The sequence below is a fragment of the Taeniopygia guttata genome, chromosome 4A, assembly GCF_048771995.1.
Source record: "Taeniopygia guttata chromosome 4A, bTaeGut7.mat, whole genome shotgun sequence".
NCBI lineage: Eukaryota > Metazoa > Chordata > Aves > Passeriformes > Estrildidae > Taeniopygia > Taeniopygia guttata.
This window is the reverse complement of record NC_133029.1, coordinates 14,982,661-15,009,738: the sequence shown is the minus strand read 5'-3', so window position 1 is coordinate 15,009,738 and position 27,078 is coordinate 14,982,661. Positions and strand designations below refer to the sequence as shown.

Sequence of the window (27,078 nt, the reverse complement as noted above, 5' to 3'; positions counted from 1 at the left end):
TGGGGGCCGGGGGGGGCTGGACGTTGTCACCGTCCCGCACCCGTGGCGTGTTGCTCGGACCCCGGTGGGCTCCGTTGCTGATCTCCATGGAGTCCGTGCTGCCCTCGCCCCTGCGGGACCCTTTTACTCCCGCAGTTTTGTCCATCCGATGGCGAAGTCTCTTCTTCAGCATTGCCATGGCCGGGGCCTCCAGGAGGTGGGCATGGGCTCCAGGGTGTGGCCCCCCCGAGATGGCACATCTGGGTTGGCAGCTACACCCTGGTGTCACCTGCCGGGAGAATCCTCTGCAGCCTCAGCCCCAAACCTTTTCCGTGCCTAAGGAGAGGAAAAAACATCTTACACAGAGATTGAGCTCTATTTTTTGCAGAAAAGGCCACAGCAGCCTGGGGCAGGAGATGGCCTGTCCCTCTTTTGGGGCTGCGGGGGCTTGAAGAGCAGTTTGGGGCAGGGGTGTGTGGGCAGAAGTATCCTGAGCTTGTGGGGCATGAAATTCGGGAATTGTAGGCAGCACTGTGAGGGGTGGCAGGGTGAAACCTGGGGCTGCCAGGACCGTGGGAAGGCAGAGAGCCAGGGCTCCACCGAGGAAGGCCATGAGGGAGGAAGCTCTTCCTGCAGAGGGGAATTACTCCACTTCTCCACATTATATTGAATCTTTCCTCACTGTTGCCTCCAGCTAATCTGTGGGTAAAAGAGGTTCTCCAAGAGGCATTTCAGGCTAGATGATGGTCAGAAATGCAGGCTGGCACAGCCTGAGACAGGCACATGACCCCAGGTTCATAAAGACCTGCCTTATTTGCATCCTGGTGCAATTAAAAAAAGACAGTTTGAGTAACAGCCTCATCGTGCAGCTGCCTCACCCTGTCCCTGCAGGAATCACACCCAGGGTTGCATGGTGCTGCCTGGGAGAGCTCTGCATCCCACCGTCGCATCCTCTGACACGCCACTGCTCCTGCCCCATTTCATTAGAACCTTTAAAATCTTCAGGATGGGATGATTTGCACCAAAGGACTTTAAAAGGTGGTGGTGAATAATTCTGCGTCTCTCATGTTCCAGGGAAATGGAAAAGTCTGGTGAATAAGGGGCATTCTCCATCAGGGAGCGGAGCTAATCAGGCACCAGTCATGGACTAACTAGAAGAAATGCCAATGGGAATGATCTGTTGCAGCAAAAATATGATAAAGAGCCCTCATCAATAATTCCTCAAGGGAATCAAGCTGGGCCTGGTGCTGCAGGGGGAACTGGGGGCTCCTTTACCTCCCCTCCATCCTGGGGACACGTCCCCCAGGACGCCCAGCTGTGAGCAGCCCCAGCTGCTGCCTCACCTCAGCATTTCCTCCTCACCACCTCCCTGGGCAGCAGGACTTCTGCCAAGCTCCACAAGTCCATGGGCACCCATGAACCCTCCAAGTGCTCAGGGCAGCCCCTGGCATGTGTGTCCCCTGCCTGCTCTGCTCCCCTGCTACACCAGGGCCTGAGCACTCAGCGCTGACCTGGCCTGCAGTACTGTTGTTGTTGCTTTTGTCATTACTGCTTCATTTTGTGTCCTTTTAAACATTTATTTATCCTCTCCCCACTGTTTTTTGGGTAGAACCTACATCATTGCCACCTCCCTGACCAGAAACCAGAACACGTTGGCTAACACAACCAGCTGGGCATGGCACACTCTGCTCCTGCCAGGCTGCTGTGGGCAGACCCTGACCCTTCTGGGAATCAGGTTAGTGCCAGCCATGGTCGAGCAGCCGGGCTGGCAGCGTCTCTGGATGAGCTGGGATCATGGAGCCTTCTCCTCTGCCAGGGTGGTGCAGCTGGTGGCAGCAAAGGTGGCTTTTAGCTCTTGGCACCAGAATAGGAGGAATGAGGTGATGCCTCATGTGCTCCATGTCACCTCCATGTGCAGGGCTGCTTCTGCCCTGGACGCCTCAGCTTCCACTGGGAAGGTGGGGCTGTGGCTGCAGAGCCAGGGGACGGGTGTCCCATTGGGATGAACAGTGTGTCCATTTCTGTGGGGTCTGGAGATTCCTTGCTGAGTTTCTTGGGACTCTTCTGAAGAAGGATCCTCCGTGCTGCTCTCTCTGAGGTGGGCAGAGCTCACCTGGGTTTGGCTGGTGCAGTGACACTGTGGCAGGTCGCCACCTCTACCTGCAGCCCTCATCCTCCCACATTCCATGGGCTGTCCCACTCCGACAACAAACACTGGTAGCATGGGTGGTGGTGCAGATAGAAGGGGACGGTGGCAGAGTGGCTGTCTTGTCCTCCCTGCTGGCAGCTGGGGACAGGGAATGATGGGCAGGGAGGCCACAAGTGCTGCGGGGCACATGACAGGCCAGGCTGCTGCCTTCTGTCCTGCTGTGCAGCCCCTCTTCCCCCGCTCCCCAGGGGACATGGTGCTCAGGAGGGACATGGGACAGAGTCCCACCTCCTGCGTGAGAAACTGGATCTGTTATGAGCTCAGAGGCTGACATTTTGAACCCAGCTGCTGGGGCCAAAACAAGGCTGCTCCTGCCTTGGGAAGGGAATTTCATGGATTGAGATTTTGGGTGGCTTCCTCTTGAACCATCCAAAGGAATTTGGGACTGGTCTCTTCCTCCTTATCCGCTGCAGGCCTCCGTGCTGGCTGGAGAAGTGTGAATTGCCCATGCTGAGCAGCACAGACAGGAGTCAGCAGGCACACGCTGTCTCTGCTGCCCTCCTCCTCCACATCCAGGAGAAGCCCTGGGCTGGGAGAGCACCACTGACGGGTGAGAATGTGGGATCACCAGGATAAGGCAGGGAGGAACCGTGTTGTGCCTGGGAGCCAAGGGAATAGCTGGCAGTCAGGGCAAGGGCAAAGTGATGGAGGGGAGGAGAATACAGTGGGTGAGCAGAGGCTGGGGTGCCAGGCGAGCCCCAGAAATCAGGTGAGAAGCCCGGCAGGGCTGGCAGGGGTGAGAGGGGTGACTGCACAGAGCCCTGGCTACACTCCAGCCCTTTTCAATGCAGCATGAGGCTCTGAAGAGTAGCTGGCTGCGGGCAGAACAGGGCTTGCCCCTGGCCCCTGGCTCCAGCTCCCAGGCTGCCATGCCAAATTTCAGCTCCTTTAGTGTCTGTCCCCCAGCCCTGAGCTGCCCAGGTCCAGCCTCAGTAGCCACCGGGGGGCTCCTAATTATAACAGCAGACAAAGAGCCGGGCTCTGACCGCAGTGCTGCGTCTGACAGCCTGTGCCTGGGGATGCTGGAAGTGCTGCTGGCAGTCCTGGCAGTGGCCAGGCTGTGTGGGGGCTTGAGGCCCCCCAGGAGCTGGAGGCTGGAATGGCTATCAATGCCCAGCCTCAGGCATCATCCCCAGGAGCTGGCCGCTGCTGCTCTGCCAGCTGAGAAACCCCCATGGAGGCTCCAGATGGCCTTGGCTTGGGCAGGACAAGGGTGCCCAAGGAAGGTCCAGCTGGGAGCAGAGGTGGAACAAGAGCGTGGAGGGGGCTGAGGCAAGGAGGGACATGGGGGCTGAACCGGCCCCACATCTCCCATGGTACCGAGTGGGCAGGAGAGCGTCCCAGCGTGTCCCAGTGTGTGCCCCAGGGGCGTTCCCGTGCTTCTCCCCCGTCTCTGCAGTGGGAACTTGGGGTTTGCCAGAGCTCTGCCGCGTGCAGAATGGAAGGTGCCACCTCTGCGGCAGCCGTGCTCAAACGAAGCTGCTATTATAACACTGGCCAGGGCACACGCACACACACAGCTGCCTGTCAGGAGGACATCTGCCTCTGCTCACCCTTCAGCTTGGCCTCAGTCCTGCCCTTTGAGGCCCTTCATGTCCCCTCCGGGAAGTTCTTGGTGCGCTGGCTGTGCTGGAACTCAACCGGGTGTCCCTTAGCTCTGGGATGCTGCTGGTTTGGGGCTGGGTACCTCATCTCCTGGTGCAGGAGTGCAGCACAGTGCCTCTTCCCACCTGGTGCCACTGACATCCCACTCTGACGTGTCACTGTGGGAGCTGCAGGGTGGCAGCTGGGTTAAAGTCATCGGGGGACACGGGGATTTCCCCCTTTCCTCTTCAGGCAGCTGAGTACAGGCAGGGACCCGCCACCTCTTGGAGACCCTGACAGAACGTGCCAACACAGCCTGAGCGAGAGGGTTCCTGCTCTGGAGGGTGACAAGGCTGGTGACAGCTCTCCCAGGATGTTCAGAGCCGCAGGTATTGGTGTCCCAGCGCTGTCACCGAACTGGTGTGAGGAGCAGTGGTAACACCACAGGCACCCCCGAGCCGCAGAGGGCCCAGCCACCCACGTCCCCGGGAATGGCCCCGCAGCGGGGCGAGGGTCCCGACTACAGCATCTCGGCAGAATCTCTGGCTCAGGTTGTGCCGTGCTGGATACGGCATCTCCATGGAAACCCCCGGCTCGGGCGGTGCGGGCTTGGGAGATGCCATCTCCACGGAAACCGCTGCGGCGCCCGGATGCGGCCGGGATGCGCCGGGCACCGGGTACCGCGGCGGGAGGAGCGGGGTGTGAGCGCGCCCCTGGTGCGGGCCGATGGAGGCTGAGAGACTCGGGGAGCAGGGACCACCCCTGTCCCCGGCACGGGATATGTTGGGGAGAGCATTTCTGAGCCTGACGTTCCAACCTCAGACTTGCCTCCCCTGTCCTGTTTGTCCCGCACCGTGCCAGGCTGAGCCTCTCGCCTCCGATCGGTCGGGGGGCGGTGCTCAGCCTCTCTCGCACCCCGGGGAGTGGAGCTCGGGCCCATTCTGGGGAGGACCGTTTCCAGCCCATGGGGGCTGGAGGTGTTCAGGGACACGGAAATTTCCCGGTCCTAGTGGGCAAAGGTACAGGATCCCAGGGATCCACCCCAGGGACCCAGGGGCGCTCCATGACGGCCGCAGTGCTCGCATTCACATCCTGAGCTTGGGAAGCCAGAGGGACAAGATTTCAGCTGCAGAAACAACCCAGACGAAATATTTTACGGGTTATTTATAGCCCGCATTTAAAAAAGATAAAAAAGAAACAAAAAAAAAAAAAAACAAACCCACAACCCCCCAAAAAAAAACAGCGACCAAAAGCCTTTTGTTTGTTGATTTTAAATCTGCCTTTTACTCCATCCCACTCCCGCTGGCCTCCCGGGACGCGGGGCGCAGGAGCCCGGCTGCACCGGCAGCTCCCCGGCGCTGGAGCGGCCCTTGCTCCGGGGTGGGTCCGTGCCCCGGAGGGACCTCGCGGTGGCCGTGCCCGTCCCCAGCCCCACGGCAGCGCCGCCGGCCCTGCCCCGCTGCCCGTGCCCGCCCGTGTGCCAGCCAGGCTGGGCGGCCCCGGGCCCGGATTAGCTGCCGCTCCCCGCTGGCACCGGGAGCAGCTCGGCCGCCCTTGCCGCGGCTCCCCGCTCCGTAAGCCCGGCTTTGACGTAGCCCGGAAAGTAGGCCAGTAAGAGCAGTAAGAGCAGCCGCAGCCGCTCGCCGCTCCCGGGGGACGCGGCGCTCCGGCGGCCGAGGGAGGGCTGCGCCTTCGCTCCGCGGCACCGGGGCTCCCGTGGCCCACGCGGGGGCCGGCGACAACAGGGCTTTGTCCAGGTTCTCCTCGACTCGCATCCTGTCTGGCAGCCGGCAGCCGGCCCTGCTGTGGCGGGGAGAGCGACGATCAGGCTGGGGAAGTCCCCGCAGGGAGCCACCCCAGCCCGCAGCCCTGCCGGGCTCCCCGGCCCGCTTCTGTCCCCTTGCAAAGTGGGCATCCCTGGCATCCCCCTTTCCTGCGGCAGACCTGGAATGGGTTATTAATTGAAAAACTCCGAGCTCCTGTGCCCAGTAAATCCATTTCTGCAGAGAAGTCAGAGAGCCAAGCGCTGCCTTGATGTGAGGCTGTAGCACAGGAGCCTGGAGGAGCAGGGGTGTGAGCACCAGTGGTCACCCCGTGCCAGGATCCCTCCTACACAACCCACCAGCTCATGCTAACGTTGTCCCCGTGTATTTTTGAAGCCTCTCTGGCTACTGGAAACCCCAGTTCAAGCCAAGTCTAGTCCAGTGCTGCCATTCTGCACAGGGTGAGGCAGATCCAGATGTGTGGCTACAGCTGTTCTCTCCCACGCTGAGCATCACCCCCACTCAGGCTGCCAGAGCCACCAGCTCTGTGTGAGGCAGGGATCCATACAGGGATCTGCACCTCAGCAGGTCCTGCCGCTGATCCAACCTGTGACAGCTGCAGACCTGCTTGCTCCCGGTCTGAGCTGTGTTACACCCGCCAGCCTCGGTCCTCTGCAGGATCTGAGCACTGCCCTGGTGCCACCGTCCTCCTGCCCCTGGAGGGAGCATCGGAGCTGGGGAGGTTCCAGTTAAGGCTGGGCAGGGCCAGACCTCCCCTCTTCAGGGACACAGGTGACACCGCACACGGCAGCAGCATCCTTTGCCGTGGGGTGGGCCAAACTGGGGGGCTGAAGGCAGGTGGGGGGTTCCCCCTCCCTGCAGAGAGGCAAACAGCAGGACAGCACCCCGCAGGTCCTGCTGAGCCCGAACCAGCTCTGCTGTAACAGGCCCCCCGGACCATTCCCTGCCGGGTGCCCGGAGCTCCCCGGGGCTGGAGCTGAGGAGGTGGGCTGGGTGCTGGGACAGCCCATCGTGTCCAGCCAAACACTGTCTGGGCCGGGGAGGAGGAAGGCAGAGCCATTGGCCAGGGCAGGCGAGGGAGGGTCCCGGCAAGAGGGACAGGGACAGCAGTGTCGCAGGGATGTCCTGGCCTCAGTAGCCGGGGGCTGGGGGCGGCTCTGGGGGACTGCAGGCAGGTGGAGGGGCTGGCAGGGGACGCTGCCTCCCCCTCCTCAGGGCGCTTCACCTTTTACTGAAACAAACACCACCCCCCGTCCTTCACGACAACTCTGGGGCGAAGGTTTCCCATGGCAGAGGGCCACAGGCTCTGCTGGGGCCACCAGCCTCGCGAGGGGCTCTCGGCGTCACGGCACAGAAATGCTCACCACTTTCTTTTTTCTTCTCTCTTCTCCTCTTCTCTTCTTTTTTCCTTTCCCCTTTCCCTCTTCCCTTCCCTTCCCCTTTCCTTTTTTTCCCAAGCAACACAACCGTGGCCCCATCACGGGCCAGCGCCCTCGGACTCCCCGGCCCCGGGTGCTCCAGGGCCCACAGACACTCAGGATGGGTCCCCAGCCAGCTGTGACACCTGCCCCCTGTCAGCCCCCAGTCCCCTCCCAGCCTAGGGAGGGCCCTGGGCAGTCAGGGATCCCAGCAGTCAGTCAGCACGGAGGGTGTCTGTGCCCCGACCCCACAGAACGACCCCCGTTCCCTGGTCTGACCCAGCTGAGAGGCAGAAGGGTGGCCCTGGGGACAGGGCAGAAGGGTGGCCCTGGGGACAGGCCGTGCCCGGGGCGGGCTGCAGTGCCAAGGTGGGAGGAGGCGTCCTTGACACGAGGGACACATTTCCTGGGATCAGCAGCAGCTCCAGCTCCTGTGCTGGGGCTGGGAAGTGCTCCTGCAACTGGTGCTGAGCACAGCCCACGTTGTGAGTGGGGGGACAGGCATGGAGGGATCCCTGCCCAGTCCATAAGGCACTGGCACATCCCTCCACTTGTGCTGGATGCACCGACCAACCCCTGAGAGGCACCTCACCGTCACACTCCGAGGGGTGGCCGGGCACAGAGCATGGGATTGGAGGTGGGCAGCAGGAGTGGGGGCTGCCCATGGACAGAGCCAGCTCCCAGCATGTGCAGAGCTGCAGAAGCACCTGACAGAGCCATTTCCAGGTGATCAGGTTTATTAGGGCTGAGCAGGTACTCTGGGAGTGCAGGTGGACCCCAGAAACACCCCGAGGCCAGGCTCAGCATGACAAGGTGGGGAGAAAGCCCCTTTGGCCAAGATTTAAGAATCTATATAGGTACAAAAATGGGGATGTAAAAGACAAAGGACAGGATGTTGGCAGCTATTGCAGTCCCTCACCATGTTCCTGGATGTGCCCCACTATGAACTCCTGACCAAGCTCTCACCCTCAACTCAGCCAAAGCACCGACCCTGCATGGACCCCAAGGACAGGATGGAGGGCCCAACCTGGCCCTGGACACTGCCAAGGCAGCCATGCAGACAGCACAGGGAGGGCAGCCCTGGGTTTTATTGCAGAGAAAGAGGTAGAAGGAACTGGACAGAACCAGGAGCTGATCCTGGTTCCTCCGCTCGTTCCAGTTTCAGCCTCCCAGGCTGCAGACACAGAGCTACCGTGCTCTGCGGTGCCGGGGCTGTGCCTTCTGCCCAGGAACAGTTCTCCCACTGGGCACAGCCTTCCCCCCGGGCACAGCCTTCCCCCTGGGCACAGCCTTCCCCCTGGGCACAGCCTTCCCCCCGGGCACAGCCTTCCCCCCGGGCACAGCCTTACCCCCAGGCACAGCCTTGCCCCCGGGCACAGCCTTCCCCCTGGGCACAGCCTTGCCCCTGGGCACAGCCTTCCCCCCGGGCCCAGCCTTTCCCCTGGGCACAGCCTTCCTCCCAGGCATGGCCTCTCCCTCAAGCCTGGCCCCGCTGCCAGGGGCCGTGTCAGGGACATCCTCAGCTGAGATAGGCTGGATGATGTGGCCAGCGCGGGTGATGACTCGAGGGGCTGTCAGCTTCTGGAAGGCACGCTGAGTGTTCCACGTGGGGCCCAGGGGCGTCCGCATGCTCTGCTCAAACTGCTGGTGCCGCTCAAAGGGGAAGGGCAGCTCGCTGACCTGTGGGGACACCACAGGGGTAATGGCCCTGAGCCACCCAGCCCAGCTTTTCCAGCCCATGCTGCCCCCAATGCTCACTGCTTCCCACTTGTCCAGGACCCACTCACACTCTGCTTCCCTTTCCACTGCCAGCAGAGCCCACCAAGGGAGCAGCCCTGTACATCCCTCCCTTCATTTCTGAGCTGTTTAAGCTGGAAGCTAAGCGCTGGGCAGGTATTACAGGCAGGGATTGCAGACATTTTGGGAAGGGATCACAGGAGTGCCCCAGGCTTGCCCAGGCACTGGAGCTCTCACGGAGAGCAGGTGTGGCCCACCTGATGCGCTGCCGCGTGGATGTTACGCTTCTCACTCATGATGACGTGGGGCAGGTGCTGGTCCTTCCGCGGAGGCGCCGGCGGCGCCTTGATCAGGAACCTGTGGGCAAGTGAAGGGTCAGGGCTGGCACGGGGCTGGGCAGAGCCCCGAGCTCTCCCCCACTCACCTCTTGACCTTCTTGGCGCTGGGTTTCAGGCCTGTGCCACCCCACTCGCCCCAGCCTGGCAGCACCAGGTTCACCGGCTGCGGCTTCAGCGCCTCCTCTGCCTTGCGCTTCTCCCGGCGGAAGTCAGCGACCACATCGTCCCCAGCAAAGGCTTCCGTGATCATCCCGCGCTGCTCGATGCCACCCTCCTGCACCAGGACAAGCCAGAGTGGGTTTAAGGGTTATTGGGGGAACTGGGAGAGACTGGAACAAATTGGGAGGCACTGGGAGAGGGTTTGAGGTACTGGGAAGAGTGGGAAGGGAGTAAAAGTTACTGGGCATTACTGGTGGGGTTTGGGGTTACTGTAAGGGGGTTTAGGAGTACTGGGAGCTACTAGTTTGGGGCTTCTAATTACTGGGAGGAGGTTTAGAGTTACTGGTTTGGGGTACTGGGAGATACTGAAAGGAGGTTTGGAGTTACTGGAAGGGAGTTTAGGGTTACCAGGAGAGGGTTTGGGGTTACTGAGACTTAAGGGTTTGGGCATTACTGGACGGGTGTTTTGGGTACCGGGGAGCATGGGGAAGGCCCATGCTGCTCACCTCCTCCTCCAGGACCACAGGCAGGCTGGAGCAGTCCATCTCCTGGGGCTTCCCATCCAGCACAGCCTCCAGGCTGATCATCTTCCTCTTGGCTGCTGCTTTCTTGGTATGTCTGTCCCCAGTTCTGGAGACAGACATACTGGCTTTCTCCTGCTGCCGTGCTCGCTTCCCTGGTCTCAGGGCTACCAGCTTCTCCTGCTCTTCCACAAGCTCCTCCTTGGCCAGACTCTCCATATCCTCCATGGTCTTCACATGGCGTAGCTGCTCTGAGAGCAGGAGCTCCTCCTGGGCCTGAGGGGGAGGCTCCAGCCCTGCACTCACCAGCTCCTCAGCACAGACTGGGGGTACTGGGCTGTCCCGCAACTCCTCAGCACAGTCTGGGGGTACTGGGCTGTCCCCCAGCTCCTCAGCACAGACTGGGGGTACTGGGCTGTCCCGCAACTCCTCGGCACAGTCTGGGGGTACTGGGCTGTCCCTGGGCTGCTCAGCACCAGTCTCAGTCTCATCAGCACCTACATGTTGAGGGTAGAAATAGTCACTCCACAGGGCAGAGAGCAAGGACAGCTGTGTGAAACCAGCCAAAAACTGTCTCCAGATCCCTCTTCCTTTTGTCCAGCCCCCCGCACCCACAGCCCACCCAGCTCTGGGCCTCGAGCTACTCACCATGGTCCTTGCTGTGCCCCTTGGGGTTCCCTGTCCGCTGCTGACGCTTCTGCTCAAAGTCTTGCAGCAGAGCTTCCTCCTCTGACAGCTCTTCTTCCTCCTCCTCCATCTCATCCTTGCTCTCCACAGCACCAGGCACTGTGTCATCTCTTGGACCCTCCTGTGCCTCAGGCTCCGGGGCCAGGCCACTGGGCTTGCCCAGCATCCAGGGATTAGCCCCGCTAGGCATGGGCAAGGCCGTGGTGTCCTCCTCAGGCACCTCACACGGCTCCTCCTCGGGCGGCTCCACCTGCACCTTCTGCATCAGCTCCTTGTTCCTGGCCAGCTGCTCCTGCAAGGCCTTGCGGGCCTGGGAGGCACCGAGAGGCTCTAATACAGGGCAGAGACAACATTCCCAACCTTCCCTGCCCTTCCCATTCCCAGCCTCAGTCTCCCCTCCTTCCCCAAGCAATGCTGAGGACCCTGCCATGGCATTCCAATATATAAATGGGATTATAAGAGATAGAGAAACTTTATACTGTGGCTTGGAGGGACAGGACAAGGGGGAATGGCTGCACATTGACAGAAGGAAGGGCTAGATGGGATACTGGGAAGAAATTCTTTCCTGTGAGGGTGGGGAAGTCAATGCAGAGATTGCCCAGAGAAGCTGTGGCTGCCCCATCCCCAGAAATGTTCAAGGACAGGTTGGTCAGGGCTTGGAGCAACTTGGTCTAGTGGAAAGTGTCCCTGCCCATGGCAGGGGGGTGGAACTGGATGAGCTTTAAGGTCCCTTCTCACCAAACCCTTCTGTGGCTCCATCTCACCTCGAGGTCATACTTAGCCATAATGGCCCTGGATCGGGCCCATTTTCCCTTGTTCTGGTGCTTCAGGCTCATCCGCTCCTGGGGAAAGAGAAGCATCACCCAGAGCTCCCCAAGGAGCAGGGCCCTCCCGAGGGGTGAGGCAGAGGTGCCGAGGCAGCACCTGCATCCTGAGCTGCTCCAGCTCCTCCAGCCGCTCCAAGGCGGCCGCAGGGTCCGACTTGTGCAGCTGCTCGAACTCCTTCAGGGCCTGGCGCCTCCGGCTCTTCTTCAGCACGCGGTGGTACCTGTGGCACAGGGGTGGCTCAGGGGCTGGGCAGCCACGGGCGAGGCAGGGCCACCCTGCCCTGCCCTGCCCTGCCAGCGTGCCCAGCCCAGCACAGCCTCACTTCTTGCTCTTGATCCGCTTCGCTCGCCGAGCCTTCGCCTCGTAGTAGGACTGCACTGCCCGGGCCTTCTGCAGCTCCGCCCGCCGGCGCCGGGCCTGGGGTGAGGGACAGGGAGCACGGGGTGAGGGACGGGAGCATGGGGTGAGGGATGGGGCCAAGGAAGAGGTCCACCAGAGCCAGGGCCCAGCAGGGTGAAGCTTCACCTCCTCCAAGCTCATGGCCTGCACTGAGGCCATCTCCTCCGGTGTCAGCAGCGGGTCTGTGATGGGCTGCTGTGTCTTGTGGAGCAATCCAAAGATCTCCTGCTCCAGTGGAGTTCGGGCCTGTTGGGACAGTAGACATGGCAAGAGGATGAGGAGAAGTGCAAGCAGCAGTGCTCCCCTGGATGTCCCCATCCATTCTCACTGCCCCCACGTTGGTCTGTGGAAGGCCCAGAGAAGCATCCCCTGCCTTGGGGGACTGGGTGGCCATACCCCACTCATTGCTCCCACACCACAGCCCTTGGGCACTCTCCCAGCCACATGGCCAGGTGAGGGCAGGTAGAATTCTTCCCACATTAGAAAAATGGCCTCCCAGTTGCCAGGCAGTGCTGACTGCGGGGAACCATACAAGAAGCATGGAGCAGGAGTTCCAGGCCATGCAATGCCATGTCCCTCCAAAACAGAAAGGGACTTTTGGGCAGATCAGTGTGAGCGACAGGTTTGCTGGGAGTTCAGCAGGGGCTGTCCCTCCCTCACCTGGGCATCTGACAACTCCCAGGGACAGCAGTGCTTTCCTGCCAGCAGCACAACCCCACAGGAACTCGCATTCAAAAGCAAACACCTCCCTCTTTTGTAAGGAATGTTTCCAGGCACGCAGGATTTGGCAAACCAATCCCCTCTGTCTCAGCACTTGTGGCCAAGGGACACTCCCATGTGCCTGGCCCTGAGAGGCTAAAAGAGGGGACAGAGCAGGCTCCAAACCCTCTGCTCACACCCTACCTGGCTTGTCCCAGATGGAATTGACACACCTGCTCTGTGAAACGACCCTTCTGGCCTTCCCAAGCTCAGCGGGCACCTGCCCAGTGTCACCCCCAGGCTGGGCCTGCCACCACTGCCCCCGGCACAGCCAGGAGACATCGACCTGCCACAGCTGATCTTGGAGCCACCCAGCAGCACCCCCAGAGCCACCCCAGCCGTGTGAGCCCCGGTGCCACCTTCCACGCCGAGGTGACCCTCTCCAGAGGCGTGACGGTGGCGATGTCCTGCCGCAGGGGGAACACCAGCTGCTCCGCGCGCCGGTTCTGCAGCACCACCTGCTGCCACTTCCCCACCTCCTTCGAGCTGGTCACGTAGGCTGCCTCCCTCACCACCTGCAGGGGAACGGGACGGGCAGAGAAAGGTGATGGTGGCATCAGCGAGGAGCACGGGGGTCATGGGGGCTCAGCTCAGACTCCCCTGGCTCCCTGCACTCACCCTCTTGGCCTCCTCTTTGCTCAGTGGCAGCTCCACCGCCGCCTTCTGCTTCACTCTGGCCAGCTCCTTCCTCACACTGCCCAGCGTGGATTTGGGATGAATGGGCTGCAGCAGCTCCGACAGAAGCAGCTTTTCCCCAGCACCTACGAACAGTGCCGGGTGAGGGAGCTGTCCCAGCCCTCACGGGGGCTCTCGGCGGGCAGTGCCATCCCAGATCCGTGAGCCCTGCCCATCTCCCCGCTCACCTTTGCAGCTGACATTGAACTCGGACACCTGCCCGCTGGCCTCCGAGCGCTCCGCCAGCTTCCGCCTGCGAGAGACAGACAGAAAACACCCCCAAAGGTTCCTCGTGTCCGCCGGCTGCTCTGCAGGGCCTGGGGCCGGTGCCGAGGGCAGGGCAGAACCGTCCCCCTGCATCCCTTCCCGTGCAGCCCCCCGCCACCCACGCGGCTCCCGCAGGAGCCCCGGGACGCCCCCAGCCCCACTCACCGTTTCCGTCCGGACAAGGCGCTGATGGCCTCCAGGAGCTGCCGGTGCCGCCGCTCGCCATCCTCCTGCCACAGGGCACACGCCGTCACAGACCCAACCTGGCCCCAGTGCCCGCTCCCCGGTTCTCCCCGGTGCCCCCACAGCACCGCCCGGCCGGGTCCCGGGCCCGACATCCCCGGCCAGGCCACGCCGTCCTCCGCTGCACCCACCCCGGCCAGGAGAGCGCCCGGAGCCCCGCAAACAGCGGTGGAGGCCGCCCGGAGAGCCCGTGGCGCTGTTCCCGGCCCCGCTCACCCCCTCCTCGCTGTCGCTGCCGCTCCCCGCCGCCGCCGCCGCCTCCTGCTCCGCCATGGCCGCGCACGCCGGTACTGCCGCAAAGCGCCACCGAGTGTCGCGCCGAGCCCCGGCGCCCTGCCGCAAAGCGCGCCGCCGTGACGTGCGGGTTGCCATGGCAGCGGGCCCGGCGGGCGGGGCGGGAGAGGCGGCGGGGACCGAGGGGGCCCGGGAGGGACGGACAGCGCCTCGCTCGCCTCGGGACCCGCCGGGCCACCGCGGGACACAGCAGCTCTGCGGGTCTTCGCTCCGTCCCTGACCCTCGCGGGTCCCCCCGATTCCAGGATTCGCTGTTTTCCCCCGGGACGCGCCAGTGCCGCGGGCTCGGGACGGAGCTGCCGCACCTCCGGTTCCTCCCGGCCGGCCGGACCCGGCTCCTGGGAGCGTTTTTGGGGTCAATGGGATCTAGAGGATCGTTGGAGCAAACACAGCCACGAAGCGGTGTCCGTGTCTGCCGCTGCTGCCACAGCACCCGCCCTGCCCGCGCTCCTTGTCGTTCTGCTCCGTCCCGAACCGGGCGCACGGGGGGCTCGGGGCAGGAGGGACGGGGATAACGAGCTGTTCCCCGTCCGCTCCCGTCTCCAGAGTAACAGCCGCGGGAAAAGTTCTGTATTTTGCCCCCGGGTTTGGCGCTCCGGGCCCTGCCTTTGCTGGCAGCCACGTGCCCGCGGGAGCGCTGTGTGCGGGATTCCGGAGAGGGCTGCCGGGGCTGGGATAACAGGGATCGATGAGATGCCGGTGGCAGGATGCCGGCGATGGAATCCTGGGGGGCTCTCCGGACCCAACCCCACGGTGTGGGCGTGCAAAACCGTGTGAAAACTACTGTGCGAAATGTGGGAATGTGCGGATGGGGCGGGAGGGGCTGGGCGGGGAACCCACGACAGGAGCACCCCGTGCGCTCCCCGCGGCGCTGGGGCTCGGAAGCCCGGTCCTTGTAGGCATCCGGTGAGAGAAAAGGAAAAAGAGGAACGGGGAGCTCCACCGGGAGGTCTGGAGGGAGCAGCCGAGCCGAGCCGAGCCGAGCCGAGCCGAGCCGAGCCGAGCCGAGCCGAGCCGAGCCGAGCCGAGCCGAGCCGAGCCGGGCCGGAGACCTCACGGCTCCGCCCCCACCACGTGCCGCGCCCCGCCCTCACCCCGCCCTCCCTTGTCCGCACCGGGGCGGGGTCAACCACACGGAGTGGCAGCGCCCTCAGCCAATGGGCCAGCGAGAAGAGGCAGGGTGGGAGGAATCACCACGAAGTGACAGCGCCAGTGACCAATGGAGTGGCGAGAAGAGGCGCGGTGGGAGGAGCTGTCACGGACTGACAGCGCGCTCGCCCAATGGAAAGGCGGGAAGAGGCGGGGCGGGGCGGAGGGCGCGGCGGGACCAATGGCCGCGGCGGCCCCGCCCCGTTCGGGCGCGGGGCGTGGCGGCCCCTCCCGGCGCGGTGCGAGCGACCGGCGCGGCCCGAGCGGCACCGGCACCGGGTGAGCGGCGGCGCGGGGCCCTTCCCGGCCCCTTCCCTCCCTTCCCCTTCCCTCCCTTCCCCTCTCTAACCCTTCCCATCCGCGCTCTCCTCGCCACCTCCCGGCACGCCCGCAGAGCCGGGGCTGCCGTGCCCTGTGTGGCCCGGCCCTGCCGTGTCCCCTCCCGGTGCGGAGCCGCCCACCCGAGGGTCTTCCTGGCCGCGCCCCGCGCCCCCTCCCGGGTGGATTCCCACGGCAACGCCCCTCCCGGGCGCGGGGTTTCCATGGCGACGGCGGCCGCCACCCCCCGTGCCGGTGCCGCCGCCGCCCTGGTGCTGACCGAGCGCTCTCCCCGTTCCCTCTCCCGCAGCCGCCGGCCCAGCCCAGCCCAGCTCGGCCCCGCGGGGCCCCGATGATGCTGGGCGCTCGGGCGGCGGAGCAGCAGCAGCAGCAGCAGCAGCGCCCGAACGTGCGGCGGCCGCCGCCGCCCCAGTGACGGCCCCGCCATGTCGGTGATGGTGGCGAGGAAGAAGGTGGTTCGGAAATGGGAGAAGCTGCCGGGCAGGAACACCTTCTGCTGCGACGGCCGTATCATGATGGCCCGGCAGAAGGGCATCTTCTACCTGACGCTCTTCCTCATCCTCGGCACCTGCGCCCTCTTCTTCGCCTTCGAGTGAGTTCCGCGGGGACCCGCGGGACGGGGACGGGGATGGGCCCGTGTGCCCTGGGCCTCCGGGAGAGGGAGGGAAGCGAAGTGCGGCTCTCCCTGTCCAGATCTCCTTCCTCACCCTCATCAGACTGACCCTGGAGGTTTTGGAGGCAATGGGCCCTGCCGGAGTCCTGCCGAGGGGTGACACTGGCCCTGCTTCCCTGTGGGTCACCTTCTGTCTGGGACTTGGCAGTCCCTTGTCCCGAGTGCTCCTGGCTCCAGGATAGCCGGGGTGCAAGGGGACAGCTGCTGGAGCCCTGGGACAGCCTGTGTCCCTGCCCACGGGGGCACCGTGCAGCCCCCACATCAGCCCCACTAGGGAGGTGACCCCAGCAGGAGGATTAATGAGGAGTGAGCTGCGGGGTCCTGCCAATCTGACCTAGCCCCAGCCCCAGGCTGCAGTGCAGCCGGAGCCACGCCGGTATTTGGGAAGGATCCGACCACCATTTACATCACCTCGGCAGCCTAAAGACCTTCAGCCAAAACCTTTGATCCTGCTGAAAAAGAGGGATCTGCCACCTCTGAAACAGAGGGATCTGCCCCCTCCCCTCAGCTCTCCCTGGGAGCTGGGCTGGGGAGTTTGGCTGGCCTTAGACTAATCCTGAAATCAAAAAACAAGCAAAAAAGGAAAAGCCTATGTTTGTCTGGGCTGATGCTGCGGCAGGGGGCAGGACACCCCTGTTGCCTGGCTAGAGGATGAACTTGGATCAGCTAAACAACTGAAAAACTTCCCTTCCTCGGTCTCCATGGGCATGTTTGTGTTGTGGGGCAGCAGAAGGGCTGAAACAGGGTTGGGTAATACAAAAGGTCGAAAAGCCAAGAAGAGCGAGTAAAAGGACCTGCTCACTGGCTAAGCCCCTGGCTATTCCAAAAAGCCCTGGGCCCAGATGCTGTCCTCCTCAGCATCATTCCTAAGCCAGGGAACTTGTTTCCACATTCCCTGGCCCAGCGTGTCTCTCCCTAGTTCCCTGCCCAAATTATCCCTGGCTCAGTCTGAATTCTGAGGTACCAAATGATACCGCTCTTGGTTTGATGTTTGGGTTTTTTTCCATCTGAAAAATAGGGCTGAGCCTTCCTGCCTTACAGGAAGAACTAATAAGTGTTGCTGCTCCAGAAACGCTTATTGCTGCACCAGAAACACTGATTTGAGGGATAATTGCTCTGGCTCCCTGTGGATCCTGCCCGTAGCAGGAGAGTGAACCACATCCCACTCTGCCGTGGTTGCGCTAAGGCAGAGTGAGCCAAGGCTGTTTTCCAGACCTAGGCTGTGGTTAGTCAGGAACGTGACTGGAAATTCCTTGAGAAGCCCCTTTCCACGCTCTGGCAGGCAGAGGCCTGTGGAGGAGTCGCTTGCACCAAGACACTGAGGCTGTGTGTAGACGTGGAGGGTGGGCTCTGTGGGAGGAATGCTGCTGGGAACAGGATCACCTCTGAATTTTAGTTAAATCATCTGAGGGAGATAAGGAAAAGTTTGGGAAAATCCAAATACCCAATAAACTGATTCTTTCAGTGCAGAACACCTCAGTATTTTTTTGTTTGGAACAGAGGAGGTTGTTTTGAACTTGTTTGGGGATTTTTGAATTTGGGATAGGGATGAAATGTTGCCTTCCGAGTTGGAAACACTCCCCAAGGTCTCTGTTTCACTGATCAGGCTGAGATAAGCAGCTTGGCTGCTCAGGAGCCCTGCCTGCCCTGCATGTGTAGGGAGCTGTGGGTGAGGATCTCAGCCTCGCTCTTTCACTGTGTTGTCTCGGTGTTTGGCAGATTCTTTAGTGTTTGCGTGGAAATTCCTGGTTTCCCCGTGAAAGTTGCTGTGTGGATTTGGAGCGGCAGCCGGCGGTGGGCGGAGGAGCCTTTCCCTGGCTGTCCCTCACTGCAGGCTGCCTGTGCCGTGCTGCCTGTGCCGTGTCTCTCCATTCAGCTGAATCACTTGCGCAGTCACACCTTGTCTGAGCTCGGCTCCGGCTGAGCCAGGATCTGTCTGGCTGCTCGCCCTGTGCCAGGCTGGCTTGATCCCGGTGCTCCAGGCTGCTCTGGCTCCAGTTACAGCTGAGGCCGGTGGGGACCAGTACCCACGGCAGGAGGAAAGCCGCAGCCCTGGAGCCATGGGGCTGCTGCTGGTGCTGGTTTTCCTCCAGGTTTCTCCAGTGCTGCCAGCTGCTCCACGGTGTCCACAGGCCAGCGTGTGTGGGAATTTCTGTGTGTTGATCCCCCAAACCGCAGCGCTGTGTTCTGGGACTGGGGAAATCTCTCCCTCCAGGAGCAGCCAGGAGCCAGAAGCTGGCAGAACTCAGTGCTGTACCTGAGATCCGACTCCTCCCTCTTAGATAAGGCAGAGGGACTGAGCTGTGCTGGCTCCCGGGAAGGGCTCTGCAGCGACCGACTGGAGTCCTCTGCCCAAGGGCACCTCTCACCACCACGGGAGCAGCTCCCGCTGCTTGGGGCTGCTCCCTGCAGAGTCCGAGAGCTGTGTTTAACTGGGGCTGCTCCATAACACATCCCGTAAAATACAGTTTCACATCCTCTTGGCGTTATTTCAGACTCCTAATGGTATGTCAGCCCTGTGGTTGGGCTCTTAGCTGCTGTCTTTTTGAGGTGTTCCCGCATAAGGAGACCAGACAAAGCACTTGTAAAAAAATCCCTTTATGAACTGGGATGATGGGACGCAGGGAACTCTCAGGCAGGGAGTTCCCTTTGCAGTTCCTGTCTCTCCTAAAGTGAGTTCCACGCTCAGCTGAAGGGAATGGGATTTCTTTTGTCTCTGACTCTTCAGCACAAAACTTGACATCTGTAAATGTTAGAGGCGTGATAGCACCAGCAACACCACTCCTCACGGGAAGGGGCTGCTCTTGGATTTTCCAATGCCCAAGCATGTTTGTCTCTTCGTTTTTCCTACTTTTTTAGCTTTGTGGAGATGAAAATGTCTTTGTTTTCTGATGAGTTGAAAACACGTAAACTGCCCTTTGTGTGACTTTAGTTTTTGGTTTTGATTTCCAAAGCCCAGAGTCCCAAGGCTCACAGAGGGGCCTCTGACCTGGCAGTACCTCTGCTTAGATCTGTGTCAAGCATGGTCAAAACTTACACATGAGTTAATTCATGCTTTTTAATCATTGTAATTTCTCTCAATACAAGTGAACTTTTTGGTGTCCAGAGTTCAGCTTGTTTTGTGCCTGTTTCTGGGGGAAGTGGCCACTCCTGGGGTTTGGATTGAGCTTTTTTTCATATGTGGGCTCCTTCTCAGGAGATGACTTTGCCCTCCCTGCAGCCTCCACATCCTCTGTGGCACCCCCATTCCCAGGTGGATCTTGGGGTGATTTGTCTGTGCGGAGATTTTTTTGAGATTTTGGCTGGGAAAAGAGCAAAGACATCAGCATAACACACCTGTCTCCTGCCTCAGTTGTGTCAGAAACACATGGCGTGTGCTGATAGTTGATGTGTCACTGCTGGCAGGTGGGGAGAGGTTCCAGGGAGAGCTCCAGCCCTGCCTGGTGCTGCTGGGAAGGGTCTGGACACAGTGTTGTGGCGTGGCCAGGCTTTGGAGCAGCTGCTTCCACACTTACTTGCAAACACAGCAGCTGCTAGACACCATCCCTTCCCTGGTGTGAACACCCAGCACAGCCAGGCTGAAGTGCCCTGGTGGGGCCTGCCTGGGAGATGTGCTGTCCTGTGGCTTTCCCCTTCCTCCAGAGCTTTGCTCAACGTGCTGATTACAACAGACCTTCCCAAGTGGGTGCAGAATAACCAGCCAAGCACCGTAACTCATGGCACCTCCCAGCTGCTTCTCCCCCTGCTCCCCATTCCAATGATCCCTTTGTTCAGCCTTCCTGCCCCAGCCCACCCCGCTGTGATGATGAGTTGTGATAGTGCTGTTATTGTCTGCTTTTTGGTGACAGAATGCTCCAGAGCACAGATATGGTGCTGGGAATGGGAGAGCAGCATCCTCACATGCCAACAGAGCATCTCTGTTGGCTCTGAGCTCTCCCAAACAAAAGATCTTTAAATGTCTGTTCCTGAGCAGTGAAATCATCTTAGAGGCAAGGCGTAGACTGAAGATACCCCAGTGCTAGTGAGTACCTGAGTACCAAGCCAGGACCTTGAGTGGCTGCTTTCCCTGCCCTGGATGTGCTCCCTGGAAGTCACCTGAAGAGCGAGGCCCCATCAGCACAGGGAGGGTGGAAGGCACGTGGTGGGCTCCACGCTGGGCCTGGAGATGCAATTTCACCGTGGTGGGAGCTCCTCTGGCTCTCACCTCTGCCCTCACCTGGAAGGGGCCACAGATGCCAGCCTGGCTAAGGGGAGCTAAGGTAAGCCTGTGTGGAAGCAGGAGTGCCATGGCTCGCCTTTAACACAGCTCATGGATCCATATTTAAATCCACAATATGTTCATGTTGTCACAGCAGTTCCAAAAGCTGTCATATCAGCTGGACAAGGGTCAGGCCGCAGCCCTTTGGGGCAGGCAGACAGTGTTCAGCTTTTAAAGGAATAATCACAGTATTGTTTAGGGTGGAAAAGACCCCCTGAGACCGTCAAGTTCTCTGACTGGTGACCACCTTGTCAGCCAGACCAGAGCACTGAGTGCCACATCCAGTTGTTCCTTGGACACCTGCAGGGATGGGGACTCCACCACCTCCCTGGGCAGCCCCTTCCAATGCCTGACAACCCTTTCCATGGAGGACCTTCTCCTGATGTCCAACCTGAACCTCCCCTGGCACAGCTTGAGGCTGTGTCCTCTTGTCCTGTCACTGGTTGCCTGGGAGAAGAGGCTGACCTGCACCTAAATCCATGTTCCGTCTTCCTAACCCCATATTTCTACCCCAAATGGGCTCCAAGGTTTTTGTTTACTTGCTGACTGCTCACAGCTGTCCCTGGACTTTGCCCTTGCAAAGGGAATGCAAAGTTACCTTGGGCTGCCTGAAGATGATAATCTTGGCCCTCCAGTTCTTTGTCTCTGGGCGGGGCTGGGCACGGGGACATTGTTTTGGGGAATGGCAGAGTGTGCAGTGTCTGAAATGAAGTATGTTGGTTTAAGGCCCAGGCTCTGTGTGTTGCTGTGGGCTTTGGTGTTGCAGCTGTGACTGAAGCGTGCTGTAGCTTCAATGTGCAGCCCTTCTGTCCCTGTCACACGTGGGGGACAGCGCTGGGGTCAGGCAACGGCCCAGGAAATGTTCCTGCAGTGGGCCTGCAGAGCCTGGTGCTGCCAGCTGGAGCTGGAAACTGCATTGTGTTTGGGGAATCTCTGGTGGGAATGCCATCCAGAATTAAACAGTGCTGTGGAGGCCATGGAAATGGCCTTGCTTGGGATGGCAGCCCCCCTGGGAGGATAATCACAGCAGTAGCCTGATGCTCCCATGGAGAGTAACAGTGGAACAGCAGGAGTCTGGGTGGGATCCATCCTTCACCAGCAGGGATAAAGGTGGATCCTAGAAAGCCAGGTGCCTGAAAGCCTGGGTGCCCAGCTGCACCAGGAGGCTGGGAAAGGGATGGGTGTGAGGAATGGTGAGACATGGCACAAGTGGTGGGATTTAAGTGGGGTTTCCCTAAACCGTAGCAAAGGTCCACAGGAACTTCACGCCAACATCTGTAGGGTTTTCTGAAGGAATCAGGTTAAAATATGTTTTTTTCAGCCCAGTATGTCTCTAAAACGTGACTTCTGCCCAGGCCTCCCACAGAGCTAGGGCTGCAGTGCCTCTGGGGACATGATTGTGGGTGTCCAGGAGCAGCATGGCCGTGGTGAGCTGAGTCCCATGCTCCCTTTGCATCTCCTCTATCACAGTGGGATCAGCACCATAAACTCCTTGTTGGGCCTTGCTGTATTTATAGAGCAAACAAACCTTGTTCCCTTTTGAGCTGGGGGAGTCTTGAAGCAGGAGCATTTCTCCTTTATTTGGAACGTTCTAGTCCGTTGTCTCAGGACAGCCAAAGGAAGCCAGATGTCTTGTTGCATGGGAATGTTGTACTTCCACAGGAATCCATTCCTAAGAAGCACAGGATGCACTTAATCCCAATAATTTCTGTGGTGCTGGAAGCTCTGCTCTTTAAGGGTTAGCCAGAGATTCCCACCATCCCCACAAGCTTCCATGCCTTCTGTCTCTCCGGTTGTGGGGTCCCTGACCAGGCCTTGGGTGCTTCTCCCAGTGGTCTGGCCCATTCCATGGCAGCAGGAATGTAATGGACAAGGACTGTCCAGCTGCCTGGTTGTGTTTCTGTCATTCCTTAAAACGGGAGCTGAAAACAGAACAAATGCTGGGAAGTATTTGTGCCTAGCTGCTGGAAAACGTGGAGATGCTGTGATGGTGCCTGGTGGTTGGAGCTGCCCCAGGAGTGTTCCCCTGTGGTGGTGGGATCAGAAGGATGTACTGAACAGCTTCTCTGCTCCAGATCTCAGCAGTGCTGCGGAGTGCTGGGCTCTGACGCTGTGCCAGGCAATGAAACTCTGACTCACTGTCTCCTGCCCCGTGCCCGCAGGTGCCGGTACCTGGCTGTCCAGCTGTCCCCGGCCATCCCCGTGTTTGCAGCAGTTCTCTTCCTCTTTGCCATGGCCACGCTGCTGCGGACGAGCTTCAGCGACCCCGGCGTGATCCCCAGGGCCCTGCCCGATGAGGCAGCCTTCATTGAGATGGAGATTGGTGAGTGTGGAGTGGCCAAGCTGGTGAGGGTTGGAAAAGCCTCGTTGTTTATGGTGTGTTTCTAGGTTACAGTCCCTGCAGAGTTTATCTTCCTGGCTGGACCTCCGAAAGTGAGGATTGCCCCAATCTGCTGGCTCACTTTACTTGGCCGGGTTTCAAGAAGGCAGCACGATGTACCTGCATCCCTCTTTGGGATCCGTTTCACCGGCTGCTTTCTCTCCCATAGCCGTGTACATGCAAACTCAGTTTGCTTTTGAGACGGGGTGCAGAAAGCTTGGAGTGGTCTCTTTGATCCTTCAGGGAGAGAGGAGGTTTGGTGGATGCAGGTGATAATACCCAGCCCACTCTCAACATGCCAATGAAAGCTCTGGCATCCCTTTATCCCTTTTCCTGCCTCTAAGCTGCCAGGTTGGCTCTGGCCTGGGTGAGCAGAGCTGCAGCCTCCGGCTCTGGAGCCAGCGGGCTCCGATCCCGCTGGGAGGAAAGGCAGGGAAGCGAGTTGTCCTTTGAGGCCCGTGGTGTTGTAGCAGCAGGTCCGATCTGTGCCCGCTTCTCCCTGGCAGAGGCCACCAACGGCACCGTGCCGCAGGGTCAGCGCCCGCCCCCGCGCATCAAGAACTTCCAGATCAACAACCAGATTGTGAAGCTCAAGTACTGCTACACGTGTAAGATCTTCCGGCCGCCCCGCGCCTCGCACTGCAGCATCTGTGACAACTGCGTGGGTGAGTGCTGCTCGGGGCTGGCCTGGCCCTGCTCCTCACAGAGCCTTGGGACAGGGCACATCTGCACCCAGGCTCGTGCTGGGCAGCTCTGGACTGGTGGAGTGTCCAGGCTGCCTCGTCTTGTGCTTGAGGAGCTTGAGGTTTGCTCAGAACCTGGAGCCAGGTGCTTCCTCTTTGCCAGGACTTTGGCAGTAATCGAGTCCAGCTGCTCTGTGTACATGAGCAGCCCATTTTGGAGTCCCACTGGACTCTGGCCTTGCAGGACTGGAGGGTTATAGTGGAGAGCTCCTTCACCAGCACAGAGATTGTGCCATTCCCTGGGGTGCCCTGCTTGTTGTCTTCCTTCTGTGTATGTAACTAGCTCATGCTCAGCATCACTGCTCCAGGCAGAAATCCTGTCCTTTTGGACCCCTTCCCTCCTCTTCAGATTCCCAGCCTTTGTGTGTTCATGCAGTTTCTTGAACTTTCTCCTGATTATTCCAGGGTAAGAACTTGGGGACTCCCAGGCCTTCATCTAACCCATGTGCTGTGGCTGTTGTACCCCAGGGAGAGAAGACACATGGAGGGTCAAGCTCAAATTCTCTGTTGATGTGCAAAATCACTCATTATAAAATAGTTTTGGACTTTTTGACCTCCTAAAGGGAGATCAGGATATGGGGTCCTGACTGAGCAGAGGGTGGAACTCGGCAGTTTATGTCAGCCTGGGGGATTTTTGAAGTGGGAGCACAGGAGCAAGGATCTAGAGGTGGGCAGGCCCATGCCAGGGCAGTGCTGATTTTCATCTTGGCTTCTTCAGAGCGCTTTGACCATCACTGTCCCTGGGTGGGCAACTGCGTGGGAAAGAGGAACTACCGCTACTTCTACCTCTTCATCCTCTCGCTCTCCCTCCTCACCATCTACATCTTCACCTTCAACATCGTCTACGTAGCACTGAGTGAGTCTGCCTGGAGAGCTGGGAGGGAGGGAGGGAGGGAGTGGGGCTACAGATGGTGTGAAACCAGAGTTAGGGAGTCGGAAAGGGAGCTGGACTCAGTGGGATGTTCCAGGTGGAATAAAATCTCTTTTTGTATTGCAGAATCTCTGAAGATTGGGTTTCTGAACACATTGAAGGAAACCCCAGGGACATATCCTTCCATGGTTCCAAGGGCTTGACTTCTCCAAAACTGGGGGTTAGTGGGAGCTGCACTGGGGAGTGGCTGCTTAGGCCACTCTGAGTCTTTCTGAGCATTTTCCCCTGGATGACAATGTGGGGAGCATTTTCTTGACTTTTGGGAGGAGAATAAAACAGAAAACAGTGGCTAGGAGAGCAAGAGAAGCTGATGTTTGTGGGAGCAGTAACAGGTGGGCTGGGCCTGCTTTCATGTTGTTCCCAGTCCTTAACTGTTCTCACTGTACTGGAGGTGCTCATCTGTTTCTTCACGCTGTGGTCAGTGGTGGGGTTAACTGGCTTCCACACCTTCCTGGTGGCACTGAATCAGACAACCAACGAAGACGTAAGTAGAGCCTTCCTCTTCCTCTGAGCTGTCACTGTTTCTCAGTGTGTCAGGGCTGTGCACAACACAGGGATCTGGGGGCTGGGGCAGGGTGGCCTTAGAGTAAACCTGAGCTTGTGCCCAACTATTTCAGATTAAGGGGTCCTGGACTGGGAAGAACCGTGTGCAGAATCCCTACAGCCATGGCAACATAGTGAAGAACTGCTGCGAGGTGCTCTGCGGGCCCCTGCCCCCCAGGTGAGCTGCTGAGGGGCTGCCTTGGCCTGTGTCTTCCACCAGCACTTCTGCTGGGAAGAGAGGTGGGATTTGGGGAGACAGGGGTCTCTGATGGCGTGGCTGTGTTCTTGCAGTGTCCTGGACAGACGGGGCATCCTGCAGCAGGAGGAGAGCACAGCTCAGGAGGGGTCGTGCCCGCGAGGACCCGGCACGCAGGAGCCCCCGGCCACGCAGGGCCCTGGGCAGGCCCAGGAGGGTGGCATGAAGCAGCAGGACGGCAACATTCCTCCCCCCAGTGCCGTGAGTGATCCCCTTGGGAGCTGGGGGGGGGCCTGGGACAGTGGGAGAAAGCTGAGAGTGTGACTTAGGAAGGACAAAATTACATGGGGGGTCATGTGAGAGGCTGCTGCTGAAAAGCTTGTTTGCTCTGACCCTGGAAACCAGTGTCTTGGTTTCCTTGGATTTCTTCAAAGGAGATCACAGCTGGCTGTAGTTTTGGAGATCAGTGCCTTGAGAGCACTCAGGAGTTGTTGCCCATGGAGCTTTGTGGGGCTGGGGAGAGCTGAGAGGTTGCAGACATCTTGTTCTGGTGCTGCATGTGAGCTGCAGGGCTGTCCCTGGGATCTCCATCCTTGGAGAAAGCTGTCGTGGCTCTGAGCAACCTGCTCTGTGTTTGAAATTAGTCCTGCATTAAGGACACAGTTTGACAGGAGACCTCCAGCGTGCCCTTCCCACCTAGATTACTCCATTAGCGTGGTGGGAAATGGCTCAGCTTGCTCTTGCTTGGGCATGAGCTGCCCTTCTCTGATGGACACAGCCCCACCAGCTTCTGCTGGAGCAGTCCAGTGCTCCAGCTCTGTCTGAAGCAGCTGTTCTGCCTGTTGGGTGGCCCCTGGTTTTGGTTTCTCCTTTTCCCAAGCCCAGCTGAGACTGCTGCTAGTGGAGCTGGAGGTGGTAGGGGAGCGGTGGGACCTGTGTGCTCAGGCTCTGCACTGGGGATGTCCCTGCAGGTCACTCTGTCCTCTCTCTCCAGGTCCCTGCGTCGGCTGTGAGCGACACCGAGATGCCAGAGGAGAAGCAGCGAACGCCTGGGGAGCTCCCGGTGCCCTCCCCGGACCCTGGGCGAGCAGAGCACTAGCATCTGCTTGGAAGGGAGAACTTTGTTGTTTTGTCTAATCAAAGCTGGAAGTGGTGGAGGAGAGGAGAAGGGCTGGATGGCAGGCACCTGATTCCCCATGGCCATTTTGCTTTAGTCATTATCCCCGCGGTGCGGGCAGCGCTGGCCTGGCGCAGTGGCACGGGACAGCGAGCGCGGGTGGCACGCCCTGGTCACCGTGGGGCACTGCCAGCGCCAGGCCTGCCTGGGGCCGGGCCTCTGGCTCTGTGGGCTGTCCTGGGTGCTCCATCCCGCCTCAGGGCTGGGGCTGTCCCTCCTGTCAGGGCCGGCCTGCTCCCTCCTGCTGAGGAATCCCCAAGGAAGGGGAAAGCAATCGTGGCAGCAATGTCCTCTCTCCCCTCCTCCCTCCTTCCTCTAATCTGTTCCGTTGTTTTGTGGTTGGCGTGGCAAAGCTTGTCAGGAGATGTTTTGGTGCCCCAAGGACCCAAACGAGTGGGAAGGAGTTCTGCTGGCAGCAGTTTTTAAGTGGCTGTCTTCCTGTGCTCTTTTCCATGTGATGTAACAAGGCAGCAGCTATGAGGGACCCTCCTTCCTGTCCTGCCCTGGTGCTCACACCACCCTGGGCTTCAAGGGAGAGAGAGGGCAGCCAGGGTGGACAGCTGCAGGGAAGGATCTGCCTGTGCCACTGGCTCCTGGCTGCTGCTGGGGCTGCATTTGTTGCTGGGTGTCTGCACTGAGCCCTCCCCTGCTGTGGCAGAGCAGCTCTCCAGGACCTCAGCCCCGATCTGTGTTGTGTCATTGCATCCCCTTGTCCCCCCCTTGCCTTGTTCTGCTGTTCTCAGCCATCCTAGACTGGCTTTGGGAGCCTTGGATCTTCCCAGGATTGTGCCAGCTGCTCAGGGCTGGA

General features: G+C 60.1%; 2 protein-coding genes across 2 annotated transcripts; one reads left to right on the top strand and one right to left on the bottom strand.

The window, feature by feature from the left end:
- Positions 1-7,693: 7,693 nt before the first annotated feature.
- UTP14A (UTP14A small subunit processome component) lies at positions 7,694-13,895 on the bottom strand. The gene is made up of 14 exons (XM_030272761.2): positions 13,804-13,895; positions 13,510-13,574; positions 13,266-13,330; positions 13,021-13,163; positions 12,762-12,917; positions 11,770-11,889; positions 11,567-11,661; positions 11,341-11,464; positions 11,181-11,258; positions 10,378-10,726; positions 9,715-10,226; positions 9,136-9,323; positions 8,969-9,068; positions 7,694-8,654 (listed from the first exon to the last, which is right to left on the bottom strand). The coding sequence occupies exons 1-14, from the start codon at positions 13,858-13,860 to the stop codon at positions 8,163-8,165; spliced, it is 2,544 nt and encodes an 847-aa protein (XP_030128621.2). The 5' UTR covers positions 13,861-13,895; the 3' UTR covers positions 7,694-8,162.
- A 1,302-nt stretch (positions 13,896-15,197) lies between these two features.
- On the top strand, positions 15,198-26,696 carry ZDHHC9 (zDHHC palmitoyltransferase 9). Its single transcript, XM_030272775.4, has 10 exons — positions 15,198-15,309; positions 15,659-15,961; positions 22,463-22,623; positions 23,187-23,345; positions 24,142-24,279; positions 24,421-24,469; positions 24,736-24,838; positions 24,972-25,075; positions 25,189-25,354; positions 26,088-26,696. The coding sequence occupies exons 2-10, from the start codon at positions 15,795-15,797 to the stop codon at positions 26,190-26,192; spliced, it is 1,152 nt and encodes a 383-aa protein (XP_030128635.2). The 5' UTR covers positions 15,198-15,309; positions 15,659-15,794; the 3' UTR covers positions 26,193-26,696.
- The last annotated feature ends 382 nt before the right edge of the window (positions 26,697-27,078 follow it).